The sequence below is a fragment of the Lissotriton vulgaris genome, unplaced genomic scaffold, assembly GCF_964263255.1.
Source record: "Lissotriton vulgaris unplaced genomic scaffold, aLisVul1.2 SCAFFOLD_293, whole genome shotgun sequence".
NCBI lineage: Eukaryota > Metazoa > Chordata > Amphibia > Caudata > Salamandridae > Lissotriton > Lissotriton vulgaris.
In genome coordinates, this window is record NW_028254211.1 from 266,031 (window position 1) to 282,978 (window position 16,948).

Below are 16,948 nucleotides of genomic sequence, written 5' to 3' on the forward strand. Positions count from 1 at the left end.
GACCAGCCTCTCTCCTTCATTTCCGCCTCTTCGCCATCTAATGTCTTGTGTGGTCTTTCCGAAGTCAGCGGTGATATGCCTCGAGGCGCCCCACCAATCTCCGACGCCTCTCTACTTCCATCCTTTCTTACTCCCAGGAGCCGCATCTCGCCTGACCCTAACATGGCCACGAGTTGGAATGAAGCGCAGGAGAAGGCATTCCAAGTAGCTGTGCTTGCCGCTAGAGCCCCGCCCCCATGACGTCGCCAGTGAAAGAGCTCAGTGCTATAAGACACGTCTCGAGCCCTGCGGACTTCAGATAGCGGTGCGCGCGGGGAACTGTAGCAGGAGCCAAGAGCAGGCCGGCACCTGAACCCTGCACCTAGGGGGCGCTTACCTCCGCACTTGACTTTGATTTTTCTTCTCGACACGGACCGCGAGGAAGGTGCCATGAAGTCCCCCAAGGTGAAATCCGCAGGGAAAGGTGAGTGAGCCCTTGCATCTCTCGTTCTAGCATCCCAGAGCACAAGCATCCGCGAAACATTAGCGAATCGAACGGGCAACTGCATCATACTTGGATCACTTCAAGCTCCACAAAGAGCCGATTGTCTATCCCACCGCCTGCTCCCGCTGATCGGGGTGCCTTTACATTTTACTTTTTCCATATGCATTGGCTGATATCTTTGAGAATATTAAAGAGCGAGCGTATTACTATACGTGTGATTTTCTTTGTAGAGACAACGTTAAAAAAGCTAAATACTTTTTGTGATGAAGAAAGGGGAGCACATTACCTCCTTAAATGTCCCGCTTAAAATGCCCCCAACTGTTAATTTTGATGTGAATGAACGTGCGTTCCCTTTTTATAATCAGGTCTTTTTAGTCTTTATTTTAAAACTTGGTTGGTCAGTTTAGTACCGAACACATTAAAATAGTGCTAGGTGTTGAGTGATCGGGCACCTGTATTTAAAAGTTTTTAAAGTGTTAAAAATGTACGCTTTTTGTACCGGAGTATTATTGGGCACGTCCTCTTAGTGAAAAGCCGACTGCAGTTTCCTGTTTATACACTCTTACACTCGGCTTTGAGGAGGCACACTTTGGCAGCAGTGCTGATTTTGAACGCATGTCTCCAATATCAATGAGCTTTACTCTAATGCAACATACTGGTGGCCCCGGGGAAAAGCACCTTGCAGACTTATCTTTCCCCAGGGGAATTAGTGCACTGAACTGGACCGGGGGAGGGGCGGGGGGTCATGGATAAACATATTAGAGTCCGGAGAGGCGTGATCTGCGTCTTCCGGCCTCTGTGCATCACCGGGTGAGAAGTCTAGTACCAATAATAATCTTGCCCGCCCACCCTACAGTTTGAGGTGGTTCCAGGACCAGAGGACTTGTCCTGGTGTTACAGCGTTGTTTGCCAAAGTTAGGATAGGTTGCAGGGGTCATAGGCTGAAGTCTTGGGGGTGGAGAGTCACATGTGGGCTCTTCCACGCCCTCGGGGGTGGGGGGGAAGAAGAAGAATGGAGCACAGGTGAAAAACCATTGTGCAGAACCTGTCGAGTGAGGAGTGAGTTCCGAGGTGGGTGTTTGGGAGATAAAGAAAGAGAGCCTGGGGAGACGGTAAGAACGTAAGGATTGGATCAGGGAACAAGGTATAACTTTTTGGGAATGTAAGTTGGTGTGAGATGTGAGTGGCCGCGTGATGTATGGGGATCATGCCTTAATTAGAAAGTTGATGTTGTTGTTTAATAAAGTTAAGATGTGCAACAATGCCCCAAGAAATGGCCTTTTACGCTAATCGCGGGTCATGAGTGTTTTGTAGTTGCACAATGAGCAGATACTGTGTTCTGCTAGAGAATTATTCCTTTTGGGTGATCTCAGATGTATCCTATATTTTATGCCTGTGCCGCCATGGGCCTTGTGTTTACCATCCCTCTTTAAACTTCTACCCTTCGTCCTGTGGCCACCGCTGCACACATGCTACATGGGCATTGACAGGTGTATGCAAGCTGCAATTAGGCTTTCCGAGGCAAATAATTACTAGTGTGTTAATTGACTGTCATTCCAGTGAGCTGCCCACTTGGCAATACATGGCCTCCATGTGTTCTGGTTTTAAAATGTTTATTTGAGGACTGGAAATTAGTCTGACAGTTCAAGTGTCTAGTTCTGTGGCCTTCCTAACAATAACGTCCTTGAAGAAAGTGTGGGGGGGACCCCTTGTTTGTTCCAGTAAAGCTTAACACCCCTGTCTGTATCTCATCTGCCAGGATTATTTCATGGTCCGTCATGGAATGTCAGATACCGTTAATATACTGGATTGGATCCCTATGGGGAATACCAGTAATATCATAGTCCTTATGAAAAATAATGATGTTGCGAGTCTGATGCTAAATGTATTTTATTGATACACCTACAGTTTCTGGATCTAACTTGGCCTGGCTGTGAGTCCAAGTGTCAATTTTACCAGCTTTGGTATTTATTTAAAAAAAGGTTTTTTTCTGCAAGCTAATTCATCGCCCTTCCCGTCAGAATTATGCAGTTGAGGTGACTGTCCATGCCTGATCTGACAGCAGTGACAAGTGTGGGAGAATGCTCTTTGGTGCTGGAGTGGCCACTTGCTAGCATTTTGTTTAGGGTTGAGTTTTCTTTCTGGACTATGTGTACCTGGGTGGCTTCTTTCTGGTATTTTGTTTGTCGGAGTTTGTTGCTTTCTGCAGTGTTGTAACATCTGCTCTGACTCCCACAGCCTTCATAGAGGACGATGAGCTGCAACAGGTTCTGTGTGAATTTGATGCCGTGATGGAGGACTTCTCCTCGCCCTTTGAGAAGCGACACTTTCAGTATGATGAGCACCTGCAGACCATGAAGCGCAGAAGCAGCACAAGCATCAGTGACAGCGGCATCAGTGACTCTGAAAGTGAGTGTCGGCTATTGGGCTCACCTATGGTACAACCAAACTGTTAGTGCTTAATTTGTGTAAAAAAAAAAGTGCCAGGGCCCTCATCAGGAGGCCACCACAGCTTGCACCACCATTGCCACAGCCAGCGCTGCCAACAGTGCCTAAACACTACTACCCATCACACTGCTGCAAGTGTGACATTTCAGACTTTTCGATGCCCCCAAAGCTATAAGAATGGCTCGGGTGGCTGGTATTAGTAGTTTAATGTAAATTGAATTAATTGGCACCTGTTCTGCTCCTCTTTTAATTGCACAAAAAGCACCTCCATGTGGCAGCTGTCATAAGTGCCGGAGTTGACAACTAGGTGCCGAGCACCGGAAACCACCGGCTCAAATTAAGCACTGCTGTTACTACTGCTTTGTTGAACATCAGCGCTAAGATGAGCACACTCCTGTCATCACCACCACCAGAAATTCAAATTCTAACTTTAGAATACGTGCGATGGAAGCTGAACCGTTGTGCTATGCAGTTTTAAACTAACTGGAATGTTGTCCAGTGTTTGTGGAAACGGGTTTCCTTTATTAGTACTCTAGTTGATATAGATACACCAAAATAAGTCCTATAAAATAAATGCCAGGCAGTCTCAAGAAGTGACATCCTCTCTGTATCATACATACCCTAGTCTTTCACAGGAATAGGTCTATATTCAATTCTTTGCTAGTCTGATATTATATGTATTCACCAAGTGTTCTTTCTATCTAGTCACTGAAAGATTAATTAGTTTAAACCTTAGTTTTTTCTTTTTCTCAGAACTCTAGTTTTTTTTGAGTAAACCCCAATAAGAACTCCTTACTGAGTTCTGTTGCTTCCGAATCACAAGTTCAAATCCTGGTGGGTTCAATTCTACTTTTCATCCTTACAGGGCAGTGTAAGTAGTGCCAGGTTAGATTTACCAATAACTTGTTACAAATACGTGCCAAGTATAGCACTGTATACTGTACATTCAATATAAAGAACACCTTTCCATTGTAACCGCTTGTCTAGAGTGTAACGTACAACAAAGCAATTTTGTTCTTTTTGTATTTTTTGGGAGTCGGGGAGGGCACTGAAATTTCTAAAATAAATCTGACCACAGAAGGATCGGGAACCTATAGAAAACTATCTGACAAGAGATGAGCACATCTGATCCGGTTGTTACATCTTTTAAAGTGATGGGTAGAAAGTTTCATAAGTCAGTCACTCCACTTTAAAAAAAATGTTCACTGCCTCTATGTTTTGCTCTAGAGTCAAAGCCGAGGATCACCCGCCCCCCCCCCCCCCCCCCCCCCGGCCCAGCCCATTATTTGTTCCAAACACTGGCAGACCTCTGATGTGGATACTTTAGCACACAAGTATTAACTGTGCTGAAGGCCCTGCTGACGTCGTCCTATGGATGCGTCCAGCCCCTACTTAACCTGCTTGAAAGCACATGTGTTTCAAGCACACGCCTTTGAAAGGCCAGTGTTTTTACTCGATTTCCCCCCTAACATCTTTAATGTGCAGATTTCGCGTGCCATTTTTCTGGCTGTTTGGCATTAACGTTTTATATGACTTAGTGGTCTAAGCTCATTTTAACTCCTCTGATGCCTTTCTGCTAGTCTAGGTCTGCGCTTGCGTGAGCTACTTTCCCTGAAGCAGCTACTTCTCTCTGCAGTGGTTGCCCCTGAACGCTTCTGCCTTGCATTGACATTCCCTTTTGCGGTGTCATAACACCCTTTGTGTTCCTTCCTCCGTGACCACAACTCTAATGTTGGGAAACACCTGCTCAGATTAGAATGGGTTGTCCATTGGGGACACGTTGCCTTCGAAGGGAGAGGATGTTTTTACAAGACACGGGGCGAGGGGCGGTGGTACCCACAGAGGCGAACTCCCGGTAATTGATGTCGTGTGCAGATGGTACCTACCCTCAGACAATACAACCCACTTAAGCAATTAAACAGCCAGTGAGCAGAAGCGGTCTCATCGAACAATGAAGCCATCTGTATGGAAGAAACAAGCCTGTATCTCACAAGCATCAAGATTTTGTTCCTGACCGTCTTGGGCGCACTGACTGCTCCTTCCTGTTTTCATGGTCTCACCCACAAGGCACCTTGCGTTTGTCTGCTTCCCTCATGCCCACTATTGTCTGCACCTGGTGGTTTTTGAGCGCAGTCCTGGCGGTGCTGAAGTGACTCGTCACTGAATCCCTGTGACGTAATGTAGACCTGTGTGGCTCACATGACACCAGCAACATTTGTGACATTCAGAATGACGTAATTTAAGCTTGCAGAAGGCTGGTTCTGTCGGCATCTTGTTTGACGTGTACTTGAAGCATGCTCTCGCTTTGGGTTACTCGAGATACCTCCGTACATTTCGTGCTGAAAGCATGGACGTCATTTGGAGGTAGTCGGAGGTCGCAGCCGCGACCAAGCTTGCTCCCTTCACTTCATTTGCGACCTCTGGCCTCCGAGGGGGCAAAACACTTGCCTCCTCTAAGGCCAGGGGTCACAAAGGAAGTCCCAGGAGTAGCTGGGAGCATGCTAGAGGACACAGCTGCGACCCCCGACTACCTCCAAATGACGCCCATGGCTGAAAGCGGAACAGGTGACATTCCACCTAAGGTACGCACCACTAAGTGCTAAGCCGAAGGTCGAAAGGAGGATTGATGTGACATTCATTAGAACCTGCTGTTGTATGCTTGTCATTTCTGTTCTTCCGTGATGGCGTGCAGGAACACAATTGTAAGCCTCCTCTAGGTGCTTGTGATGATGGTGTTACAGTACTTGTTACTGAACAAACAAAAATGGTTTAACCAGTCCCTGCCTATGTCAAGAGCTACAGTTGATTTTCGCTTTTTGAGACCAAGTGACTTAACGTTTTTTTGTTTTTATATAAAACATCCTTGTGCATTGTTTAAACCCCTGGCTGATGACTTAATGGTGTGTGCTTCTTTTTAAATCTGGAATAGTGTTTTTTTGTTTATCCTAGCTTAGAATGTGTTGTAAGAACTCTGATAGTATGAGGAATTTTACATTCTACTAATTTTAGGGTAGGAATGGTGGTGTTACAAATGGTGGGTGGGGGAGGGAGAGGGTGGCCTTCAAAAAGCTGTGAATACCTACTTTATGTAGGTAGTGTTTCGCCCGGGAAACCACAGATTTAATAAAGTAGCTGTTGATAAGGGACACGTCTTTTGTAGAACTTACAAGATGCCAGATATTTTCAGCTTAGTTACAAACGTCTCAATCACTGAAACACTACACTTTCGAGCTGTCAAGACATCTGCTTAGCGTGGGCGTGTCTGTTTATGCACACTGCCACGTGTGTGAATGAATCAGGGAAGCAATGCTGTGGAAGTGCCCTTGAGTTGCTATTTGTCATTGCATAATAATGTTTGAAGGAAGCTTGGCTTTTGTTCGAGATGGGTTGCCCCTTTCTGGTGTTTTTCAGGAAGACTTGTATCTCCCATGGTGTTGACTGCCATGAGATGGTTTAACTAATGAAAAACTTCCTTGTCATTAAAGAGTGCCCTTTCTAATGCTTCAGCAGTGATGTCTCGCACCCAGCGTCCTGGGCTGTTTTATTTTTTTTATTTTATTTATGGGTTTTTTAGAGCCCCGACTTTGGAAGTGCCAAACAAAATAACCACTGATTTTATTTAAATATAATATTCTATATAATCTCAATCCTTTCCACATTCCGATTAGGCACCCTTTACCCAAACGGAGTTAGATATTTTTTCTTAACCTAGTATGCTAATTGATGATGGTATTTGACTTCAGGTTTTATAGTTGTATGGTTCTGACTTTCCGTTTCTAGAGTGTACTCTGCATTCTGAGGGGCGTAAAGCCCCGATGCCACAAGGCTCCCTGCTGTGGGACTCTTGAAACTATCATTACTGTTATTTGAGAAACACCTCTGAATGAACATGCGCCAGGCACATACAGCCGGCCCTATTTTTGGTGCTTGCACTTTCTGCTTTTGCCCTTGGCAGACGTATAGTGGTGTCCTACACTTTTCGCGTGCACCCTGTTGCAAGGGAATGAGACAGCTGGACCTTGGTGGATATTTTACAGTTACGCCTGCCTCCGAACCAGCCTTGGGCAAAAGGTTGCTGATGTGTCTGGACTGTTGACCTAACTTAAAGGGCGTTGATTGTGAGGGGAAAAATGGCCACGTCACCAGAGCTTTAAGCTACTGAAAACAGGCTGTGCTTTTCATAGCAGTGGGATGGGCTGTGTTTGCCAATGGTTATTATCCTTGTGGGAAGCTGGGCCCAAGCTGGCGGAGTGCTTACTGGACATAATTGACTCTGAATCCCTCTAGTAGCTTACATCTTTATTTTTGGCCAGTGAGCCCGAGCAGATCGGCTCTGTCTGCAAAGCTTGTCTGGTTGTTAAAGAAACACACCAATTGTACATCGGCCTTGTGTAATTCAATGTGTGTGTTTTTTAGAATCTATTTACTTGGTTGGACTGGCCTAAACTGCAGGCTGGCAGTGTCTGATGGGCCAGTCTGAGAGATTGGTGTGTGAGCTGTTTGTGCTTGTGTGAGGTTCTGGTTGTGTGGTGTGATGTGGTGGTTTTGTGGTTGCGTGTGGGCTGTTTTTGTGAAAATCTTTAGAGTCTAGGCGGCAGTAGCAAGCAGCACTGCAAGTTGTGGATGCATTTAGTGTGACTAGACAAGTCACACTTTGTGGGTAGAAGAGCAGGGGTGGGTGTGTGAATAGTTGTAACTTTTTTTCTAGGGAAGGAAACTTGTGAAATTCACTGCCACATGTTCTCACTGGTAAGTAAATATCAGTAGCATCCAGCCCTCAGACCAGCCAGACAGCACTTTTACTACACAGTCCACTTTTTATATTTTGGTGCCCAGGCCTATTCTACCCAGCCAGAGTCTATTAATAATCATTTTCTCCACCGTGGCATCTTGAGATGTACTTCTAGGTTTTTGTTTTCTTTCCACAAGTCTGTGCTGGATTTGTTTTTCTCTTGTACTCGGATTGCTACACTCAGTGCGCTCTGCTCTGCCTGCCAAGTGCATTCGTCTTTGCCAAACCTATGACTCTTCCAGACTGTTCCGCCCGCAGAGTCCTGAATATTCAACAGAAAAGCATCCAACAAGTTAACCTTTTCTTTTTATGAGCCAGTTCTAAAGCCAACGCTCCAGTTTATTTTCTTGCTTGACTTCTATGCAAGGTGATAATTCGCAGTGGAAAACTGTTCCTGGGACAGGTTTTTGTGACACTTCTTTGAAGTTTTTGGCCAGTTCTTGGCCAGTTGTCCACTAGCTTGTCCTGCCAACCACGCTTGCACCCCGCACTTAAACCAAACCCAATTGTAAAATACATAAATAACTTTATACCTAACTTAAGCAAGTAACTGAGGCAACCCATAGCATGTTCCAAAGAAAGTACCCCACTTCACAATATGACTGCTTAATATTTGGACAGCCATATGTGTCTACCTAGGCAGCTCTAACTTTAAATCCCCTCTTAGCCTGACTGGGTTACCAGATGTATAACTCCTTCCAAGGACTCCAATTCTCTCTAGATTGAATTGCAGGGGCACTTCAATAGCGGTGACGCTAGAAGGGTATTTTAGCAATTATAGAACATGGAACAAAGCACAAAGTTATATTTATCTGTCATGCTTTCGACATGTTCCAGAAGATCAGTGCTTAATGTGTGTGTATTTAAAAACAATCTTAAAGGGATTAGGGATTTTCTTGGGTACCCCCATCCAGTTGTCTGGGTTACCGAATAACTAGGCTGCCTAGTTAAACTTCCATTTATTCTACCACCCTACACTTGCCTCTTTGTCTCACTTTTGCATGTTATTTTTAATCCCAGCTTTCTTTTTTTCTGTTTTCCTATCTTTCTCTTCCTCCTCCTTGGTCCCTTTTAAATCTTTCTAATATGTGCTTTTGTCGATGTTGCTCTGGGAGAAACTGCAAATAATTCTGTGCTCAGATGAATGTTGGTGCTCACCACCTGTAGACATTTAGCCCTGTAACAATGCTTCTATTTTCGAATGACTGGAAGGTGTAGCGAACCTCACTTTTTCTTAGTCCCTGCTACCGTTGGAATAATTTCAGAAATATTAATTTTCATCACTGAAATACTATACGTTTACCAGAAATGATAGTTGGAAAGTGTCTTGCCCACAGTTTGTAATTTGACATGTGTTACTCGTGGTTGAGTAGAAAGGGCTTTTTCCAAAACGTTTGTCATAAGGGGAAAATTTAATGTGAAGCAGCTGCAGCATCTGAGTAATTCGTGGGCGATAGACTATGAATCACCTCAGCGGCAGTAAATCTGGTGTACGGTTGGCATTTAAAAAAAAGTTTCCTATAAATGTACTTTCACACAACTCTCACTACTTCGCTTGTCTGAAAGAGGTTTATTTGGAAAACCTGATCCACAAAGTCCATTAAGCTTGATGCAGCAATTAAACATTATAATTAATAATTTGCTTTAAAGTCCTAGTTGAATTTTTTTTTTTACGTATTAGTTACAACGTGACTGTAGTCTTTGAACTTGGGTGTAAATGCAAACTGTGCATGCCTTAAATGTTGCTAAGATTAATAAACTGAAATCGTAAGAAGGCATAGACTGTCCTCCCCAATGCTTGCTTCCCTTCTCTCTTGATCTAGAAGTTTCTGAGCCTTTGTTCCAAGCACGCCAGTAGGAAAAGAGTTGAATATCAGGATTGGGGACCAACCGTTAACGTGTCAATTAACACATACACACTTTCTCCAATTCAAGAGGATTTTCAGTCAAGCTACTCTCCTCGTTCAAATGTATTACAAATCGTTTGGGATTTTGTTCCCCCACTGGCAGAAAACTCCTATTTTTATCAACTCACTGTGGTCTTGCTTTAACTCCTTTTCCCACAAATTCTCATTTTATCCTGAGCACAATCGCTGCTCTATCCGTTCAATGCAAGAAATTGTTCAGTATATTTCCCCAAAGCTTCCACCACAATCTATGATCCACCTGTGTTGTGTTCACTGCTTTGAACCGCGTGTGCGTATTTGAGAAGGTTTTTGCGCAGCTTCTCTGGGGAGTTGTATGCATTGCTACCTGTACGCTGATGTTCAATTTTTTGAAATCTGATAGAAAGGGAATCTTTCCTGTAGGAGAAGCCATTTTCCACAATTTGACTTTTGACTGGATTGTCCCTTTCAAAAGCTTTGCATTTTGCTGCCCTCCTTGCCTACTGGTAGGCCCACTGGAATTGTGCAGCATGGTTAACTACACAGCAAGAAAAGGCATGTTATGCGGAGTAATGTGGCACAATTTAGGACTGTATTCATTATTTTGTCCTTTTAACACGTGAATGTTATTTTGGCATGTTACACCTCATTAGTATCAGTGTAACACTTAAATAGAGCAATCAGCAGTTGAAAGATGACCAGTTAACCCTTGCAGAGGGTCTTCTGTTGAGAAACAATCCACGTAGCATTGTTTTGAGTAACTTGTGTGTTCGCGCTAGACACAAACTTTTGTTATACATTACAAAGCATATAATGCATTAGATGTCAACTAAAGCAAATCCAAATTAAGCTGAAAAATACACAGTACCATCATTGTATAGTTTCAGTGGTCATGCTTATGGGAGACTGCAGCTTCCACTAGTTAAGCCTGGTTGCTTATTTTATCGAAATAGATTGTTGACAAAGCATGGTCTAACATGCTCTGTAATACAGCCCTGCTGAAAGGGGTTGCATGGTTACCGTCTTTCTGGCATTACCCCCAAATTACTTTGACATGCATCATTGTTATGGGACATCACATCCACAGATGCATTATAAGATGTAGCACAATGCATTTAAATTGTCTCGCTGGATTCGCTTACATGTACATAAGTTGAGTGCACGTAACGTGGCAACTTAAAGCATGCTGGGTGTCCTACCTCACTTTCAACTTCACTGTATCACAGACTTGGACACAGTGGATTATTAACGTTCAAACTGGTTTATTCTTCAATCTTCTCGACAAAACCCACATCTGGTCAGCCCAGGCAACACGTTTCATGCCCATATGGGTCTACATCAGAGCAAACCCCAGTAGTGGCTGGCTAAAACAGTTTGTTACAACAACCCTTCACAATTGTAGTTATGAAGTGTCCATTTTTTTTGTAATACACTGGTACTGTTCCATCTACCACTCAAAACGGCAGCATAAGTGTCTGTTGGACTGATTTTAATTTTGTTTTGAAGAGAATACAACACTACGAACACATGGGAATATAATACTATTTTCAAAGGACTACTAAAAGTTTGAACTACAATACAGTTTGGAGTGCGTCCCATGCATGTATAGATTTTTTTTGCAGATCTTCAGTTGATCTCTTCTTAATTGGGGGGGGTGGGTTTGCAAACTGTATTCGGCGGGATTGGTGTGGGGTTGGAATTCCTCCAGCTAGCTTTTGGACTTAATCTTTTTGTTCTTCCTCCTTACAGGTGCAGATTCCCTTTACAGACATAGCTTCAGCTTTAGTGACGAAAAACTGAACTCTCCAACAGTCTCCACGCCAACTCTTCCATCTCCAACCACGACTCCCCGGAAAGGTACAGAATGTGTACAATGTATTTTCTTTGAGCACATAGATTTAAGTTGCATTCGCGCTTCTTGTTTGTGTCCAAATCGCCCAAACTATCTGCGTGTGTACCTCAAACAACTTCATTTCGAAGTTCAAATCACCCATGCATTGAACACTTCATCTGAAGGGAACCTTACTTTTTTGATTTAACTTTAAAGCTGAAGTAGGGGGCAGAGTTTTTTTGGGGGGTGCAATGATTGTGAAACGTTGTCGGCACTGCCTTTTTATACCCTCTGCTGAACTCTAAACTAGGTCTAATCCAGGTTCCCTATACATCTAATCTTGAAAGTCTAGTACTAGTTGAAACAATTTTAACCAAGTACCCAGTTGGACCTCGGAAACAATTACCGTAACATTTTACTTTTGCAATACTTCCATTTCCAGTAATCCTAGAACTACAGCTTATAGTGGCTCTTTAAAGAACTAGAGACCAAAAGGGTTTCTATTTCAGGTGCGAAACCACACAATTAAGACCTTTATATATGACTGTTTTGTTTTTTTAGCACTCCTTCACCCAAAGGGTGCCCATGTGCAGTATATTTGAAGAATAATTGTTTGTGTTCGAGACCCATCTCTCAGATGGCAAACACACTGAGAATCACAACTTCTAATATGTGCTCGAACATTTTGGCCAGCTATGGAATTTGTAGGCATATTTTAACTCCTTAACAAGTGCTGTATGATTTGATTGTCTTGTGTAAAAACATTCAAGGTACCCCCCACCTCTCTCAGATCTACATTTTGCTTGAAAGTAGAAAAGCTTTGTGTTCGAATGAGATGTGGCATGCCTTTTCGCGTTTTACTTTTGCCCAGCTGTATTTTTTTGTTTTTTTTCCCCATTGATCATTTCGGTGGACTGAATCTTTTAGATATACAGAAATTTAATTTAGAATCACTAGCACATTTTTATCAGGAGTTCAGTTGCCTTGATTTTATAGTATGCTTAAAGGAAAACTTAAATTTGAACTGAGTTTCGGATGTATCACTTACTCTTGTAGCTCTTTAAATCTCAGAATACGCCCCATCGAACATTCTCCTCGATTTTGCACTGCTACTTGTCAAACTGGTAGCATGCAACGAGAGCTTATCGGAAGTGAACATTTTTTTCTAATTTTGTTGACTGCTGCGAATGGACAGTTGGAAAGGGATACAGAAAGGATTCTGTTCATGTTAAATACCTGATCATCACCTCCTTGTGCTTTATGCAGCGCCAGTAAGATACTAGTTGGTGTCCCGGCAACTAGTTTTGCCGGTAGAGTTGGTACAAGAGTGCTTGTTAATTGAAAGGCCTCTAGCTCAGTCTGCTAAATGCACTAGGCTTAAATCTGGGCACTGGAATTGCAGGTCCACATGAATTGGCCCAACTCATTCAATCTCAGCTCTCAAATGCATGCAATATTTTATCTTCTTGATTGACTTTCAGTGCAAGTTTCTTAAACCATGACCATTCAGCTGCACAGTGCCATTCCTCCACCATGTGTTTATTTACAGTGATTGTTGTTCAGCAACATGGTTTTCTCATCTCTTGTTTTTTTTTTCTTTGTAGCAAAGCTTGGTGACACCAAAGAGCTGGAAGATTTTATTGCTGACCTCGACAGAACTTTAGCAAGTAAGCACCCTGCCTTGAATTTCATTCTTGTGTATTTGTACTCGGTAGTACCACACTGCAACATGTGGGCTGTTTGGAAATGGTTTTACCATTCATGGTGTGTTAAACATCGATTATTTCTGGTCTTTCTATCTAGACCAACTAGAGGCGCTCGGTTCTCCAGGGCCCAACTATGTATGCATTGAGTGTTAGTGTAATTTTGTTGGTGACTATTTGAAAGCCCAGCACCCCGTAAGTAATACTGCAAGGGGTCCATCAAAGTATTTGACTGCCCTGGAGCCTCAAGTGAGAAACTAGTAGAGCTTTATAGAGCCAGACGCCACCTGGCAGCTGAATGTTCTCTTGAGCTGCATATAAGCAGCTCACCTGCTGAGAAAAGTACTTTTTTAAACGTTGAGTGTTGACCATATGGCGTTATCCCAATGGGTGGCTCCCTTATTCAATAGGGCATCTACAGTTTTGCCGGCCAATAGGCATAGCATCTGGCAATTTTTTCTTATGATTTTTGGTGTTTTAGCGTAGTTGTTGATATAAAATGGTTCTAAACACCATAGTAATACAAATTCATGTGTCCTGTTCAACATGTTATTCACAGACATCATTATGTCTCGCCTTAATGCATAGGAATGTCATTTCACAAATCCCCACCCTGCAGTATATGCAGAGCCAACTGGCCAGAATAACTGCTTTGTAGCCCAACTTTCTAAGTGATAGGATCCACATTTCACCGGCGGTAAAGAAATTACTTACGCACAATATGAATCCAGGCATGTAAAATGCATCTGTATTCTTTTATTGGAACCAGGCTGGCTGTGTCTGATTCAACTTCCAAAAGATGTACAGTAATGTTGCCAGTCCTAGTTTATTCAAGCATTGTCCCTCAAAGAGCATCCTGGAGTGCCCTACTTAATCTGTGGCTTTTGTTTAAAATAAAGTAGTATTATCTAAGGAGGAGGGCACTCCCTCTGACTGGGATGGAGTCTCTGCCTGAGGTGAAGGGTCCAACTCCAACCTCGGTAACCCCCACCATATGGATAATTTGGTATTGTAAATCAGCCCCATGACATATTGGGGCAAAATTCACAAAATCGATTGGGCAGTCCTATCCTTTGAATGAACTGCTATATGCACATTCACCTATATATTTTCTTTACCTTTCCCACTTTCTTTTGTCTTGTCGGAGTTGCATTTTCCTGCAGGATTATGAAGTAACTTCAAATAATTTTTGAGTTAAATATAAGAAAACGAAATGCATGGAAATATATTTGTGTATAAAACGAATACTGTGTGTACCTCAAAGACTAAATCCAAAAGTAATTCATTAAAACCTATTAAGGTGACCCTGTAAGCCAGACAAAACGAGGGTACTATTTTAGCATTCCATACCTGTACTTAATTTTCGCCAACTTGGAACACTTTAAATATATAAACAGAAAGGTGTGTTTGGGGCTCCTTCATTTCAAGACTATGTAGCAGAAGAGAACAGTTTACATGTACACAATGAGCCTTCTGTACAGGAAAGTGAATGATTCTAAAACTGTGTGCACTGAAAGCTTGTCTACCAGGGCAGTGGGCACCCACATTCTCTGAGCTGGGTGGACGCTCTAATTCTGTTAGAACTCTGATCACCCGAGGCAGCAGTTTGGGAGAAAAAGGTTTAGTGATATGCACGGGTCTCTACCTGCTAGGAGCCAATTAAAACACAGCATTTTGAAAGTGTTCAGCTGTTTGATTTACAATTAAGCATGCTGTATGTGTTTCTTTGTATTTGTGTCCCAGAAGCCCTGTTTTACTTTTCAAATGAGTTTGGGAATCAAAAAAATATATATACTTTTTTTTTATTAGTTTGTTGAAGTTGCTCAAAAGCCACAAAGGTGGGAGGATTTGTCTAGCTCACTTACATCAGCTATAAAAAAAAAATTTTTTTTTTTTTTTAAACAATGGGCCTGATTTACATTTCGGTGGACAGGTTACGCCGTCACGATGACTGATATCCCATACAAAATCTAAATCCCATAGGATATTATGGGATTTATATTTCGGCAAACGGGACATCCGTCACTGAGACAGAGTAACCCGTCCACCGAAATCTAAATCGGCTATTAATTTGTCCCTGGCTCAAATATCAGTTTGTCACTTTCAGTAAATGCACTACATATCGCTGATTACAAGTTTTCCAATCAATAACCTCAATGTATGCAGTCTCACCATCTCTTTGCCACACATCTCAACAAGTGTCAATGACTTCTTGTAACCAGATATTCCCAATATGATTGTTGTCACAATGGCTTCCCTTTGTTCCGAAGGCTTATAAGCTACCTTGATTTTCAGTAATGAGCATCCCTTGAGCTATTTAGCTACGTTTAGACATTTGGGAGCTGTATTATGTTCTTTGCACACCAATGACAAGAACAGCTGCTTAAAGCATAGCAGGACATCTCAATTGACTTCATATGGGTGATGTGCCATTATGGTGGACAAAATTAAATGGATTGATTTGATTCACCTCTGGTTCTGCCTTTACCGCAGGTTCTTAATGTAGATACAGGTGTTTTCCAAATGTTCTTGGTATCTAAATTCTTGCTGTGGAACATCTAGTCGTTGCTCTGTTTTCAATATTATACAGGTAGAAAGATGCTTCACATGAAAGCCATAATGCGGCAATTTTGTTTTAACCTTTTTTTATATTCTTTTTTTACAGGCATGTGAGAAGAGCAGAATTTTAACTTTAGTGTGGCAAATACAAATCTGCCAGACTTTCAGAAGACTGCAACTAACGTCAAATACTGGAAGCTACTACTCCCATTACACAAGGCGATGGCAAACACAGAACATATGTGGCATAATTATATATTCATTTTCAGAATATAAAACTAATGCTCTTATGCAAGTCATCTGTGTACTGTACGGTAGACCTGATCATTTTAAATAGTTGAATGCCTTATTTTTACTTGATTTATAATTTAAATGCTTTTAAGGAGATATTTGTAATTTTATATAGATGGAAATTGTACTGATGCTTTTTTCCACACATAATATATTTTTGTATTCAAATAAAAATTGGATTTTATTCTATTTTTTGGTATCCTTGTATTTTTATAAACATTATTTTTAAAAGGGGTGTTCCCTCTTCATTCAGAAATGTAGGCTCTGCAAATCCTGGAATAAAAAAACCAGAACCTTGGAATGCTAGATTTGAGTTAATTGATGGACGAATGCAGAAGTGGTGCCGGCAGAGTTAGTAAGAAGTTGCAGAAACAGAAATAAATGTACTGCTCATGTGATCACTTCACTACTCCACATACTGCGAAGTGTATGGATCACAGCTCTGAGTGTCAAAGTATGCGGCTGATTAACTTATAGTGGCAAAACGTATAAACGTTTTTTGTTTCTCCGGAGTATCTCCTTAAATGAATTACTTGCAGGACTCTGGGGTTTAGAGCATAATAGCCTATCCTAAGTCTGCATCCATCAAGTGACTCTATACTTTGGGTAGGCAGCTGTAGCTAAATGGATACTCCATAGATGCACTGACCAGAATGGTCTATTGTGGTCTGCCCATGCAACAGTGCTCGCCCTCGAAGAGAAATCATACCCAGTATATAGCATGGAAATCTAGCTAACTACCTAGCGTTCAAATAGAAAATGGCTAAAATACAATTCAATTCCTGTGACTTCATCCAAAGATTCGCTATCCAGATAATTAACTAAATGAAAACATGAGTCTTGCTTGGTGGTGTCAGTTAATTAACTTCTTTTCAGTGTAAGGATTGCATAGTGTTGTCAATCAACTAATTGGTTTTGCCACTTTGTATTTGGGCATGAGGGTGCAACCCTGAA

The 16,948-nt window shown here is 42.2% G+C and overlaps 1 protein-coding gene across 1 annotated transcript; it reads left to right on the plus strand.

The window, feature by feature from the left end:
- Positions 1-280: 280 nt before the first annotated feature.
- Positions 281-16,183, plus strand: LOC147659639 (regulator of cell cycle RGCC-like). The gene is made up of 5 exons (XM_086951585.1): positions 281-463; positions 2,723-2,893; positions 11,360-11,467; positions 13,046-13,108; positions 15,810-16,183. Exons 1-5 carry the CDS (start codon positions 430-432, stop codon positions 15,815-15,817), a joined length of 384 nt encoding a protein of 127 aa, XP_086807711.1. The 5' UTR covers positions 281-429; the 3' UTR covers positions 15,818-16,183.
- Positions 16,184-16,948: the final 765 nt, after the last annotated feature.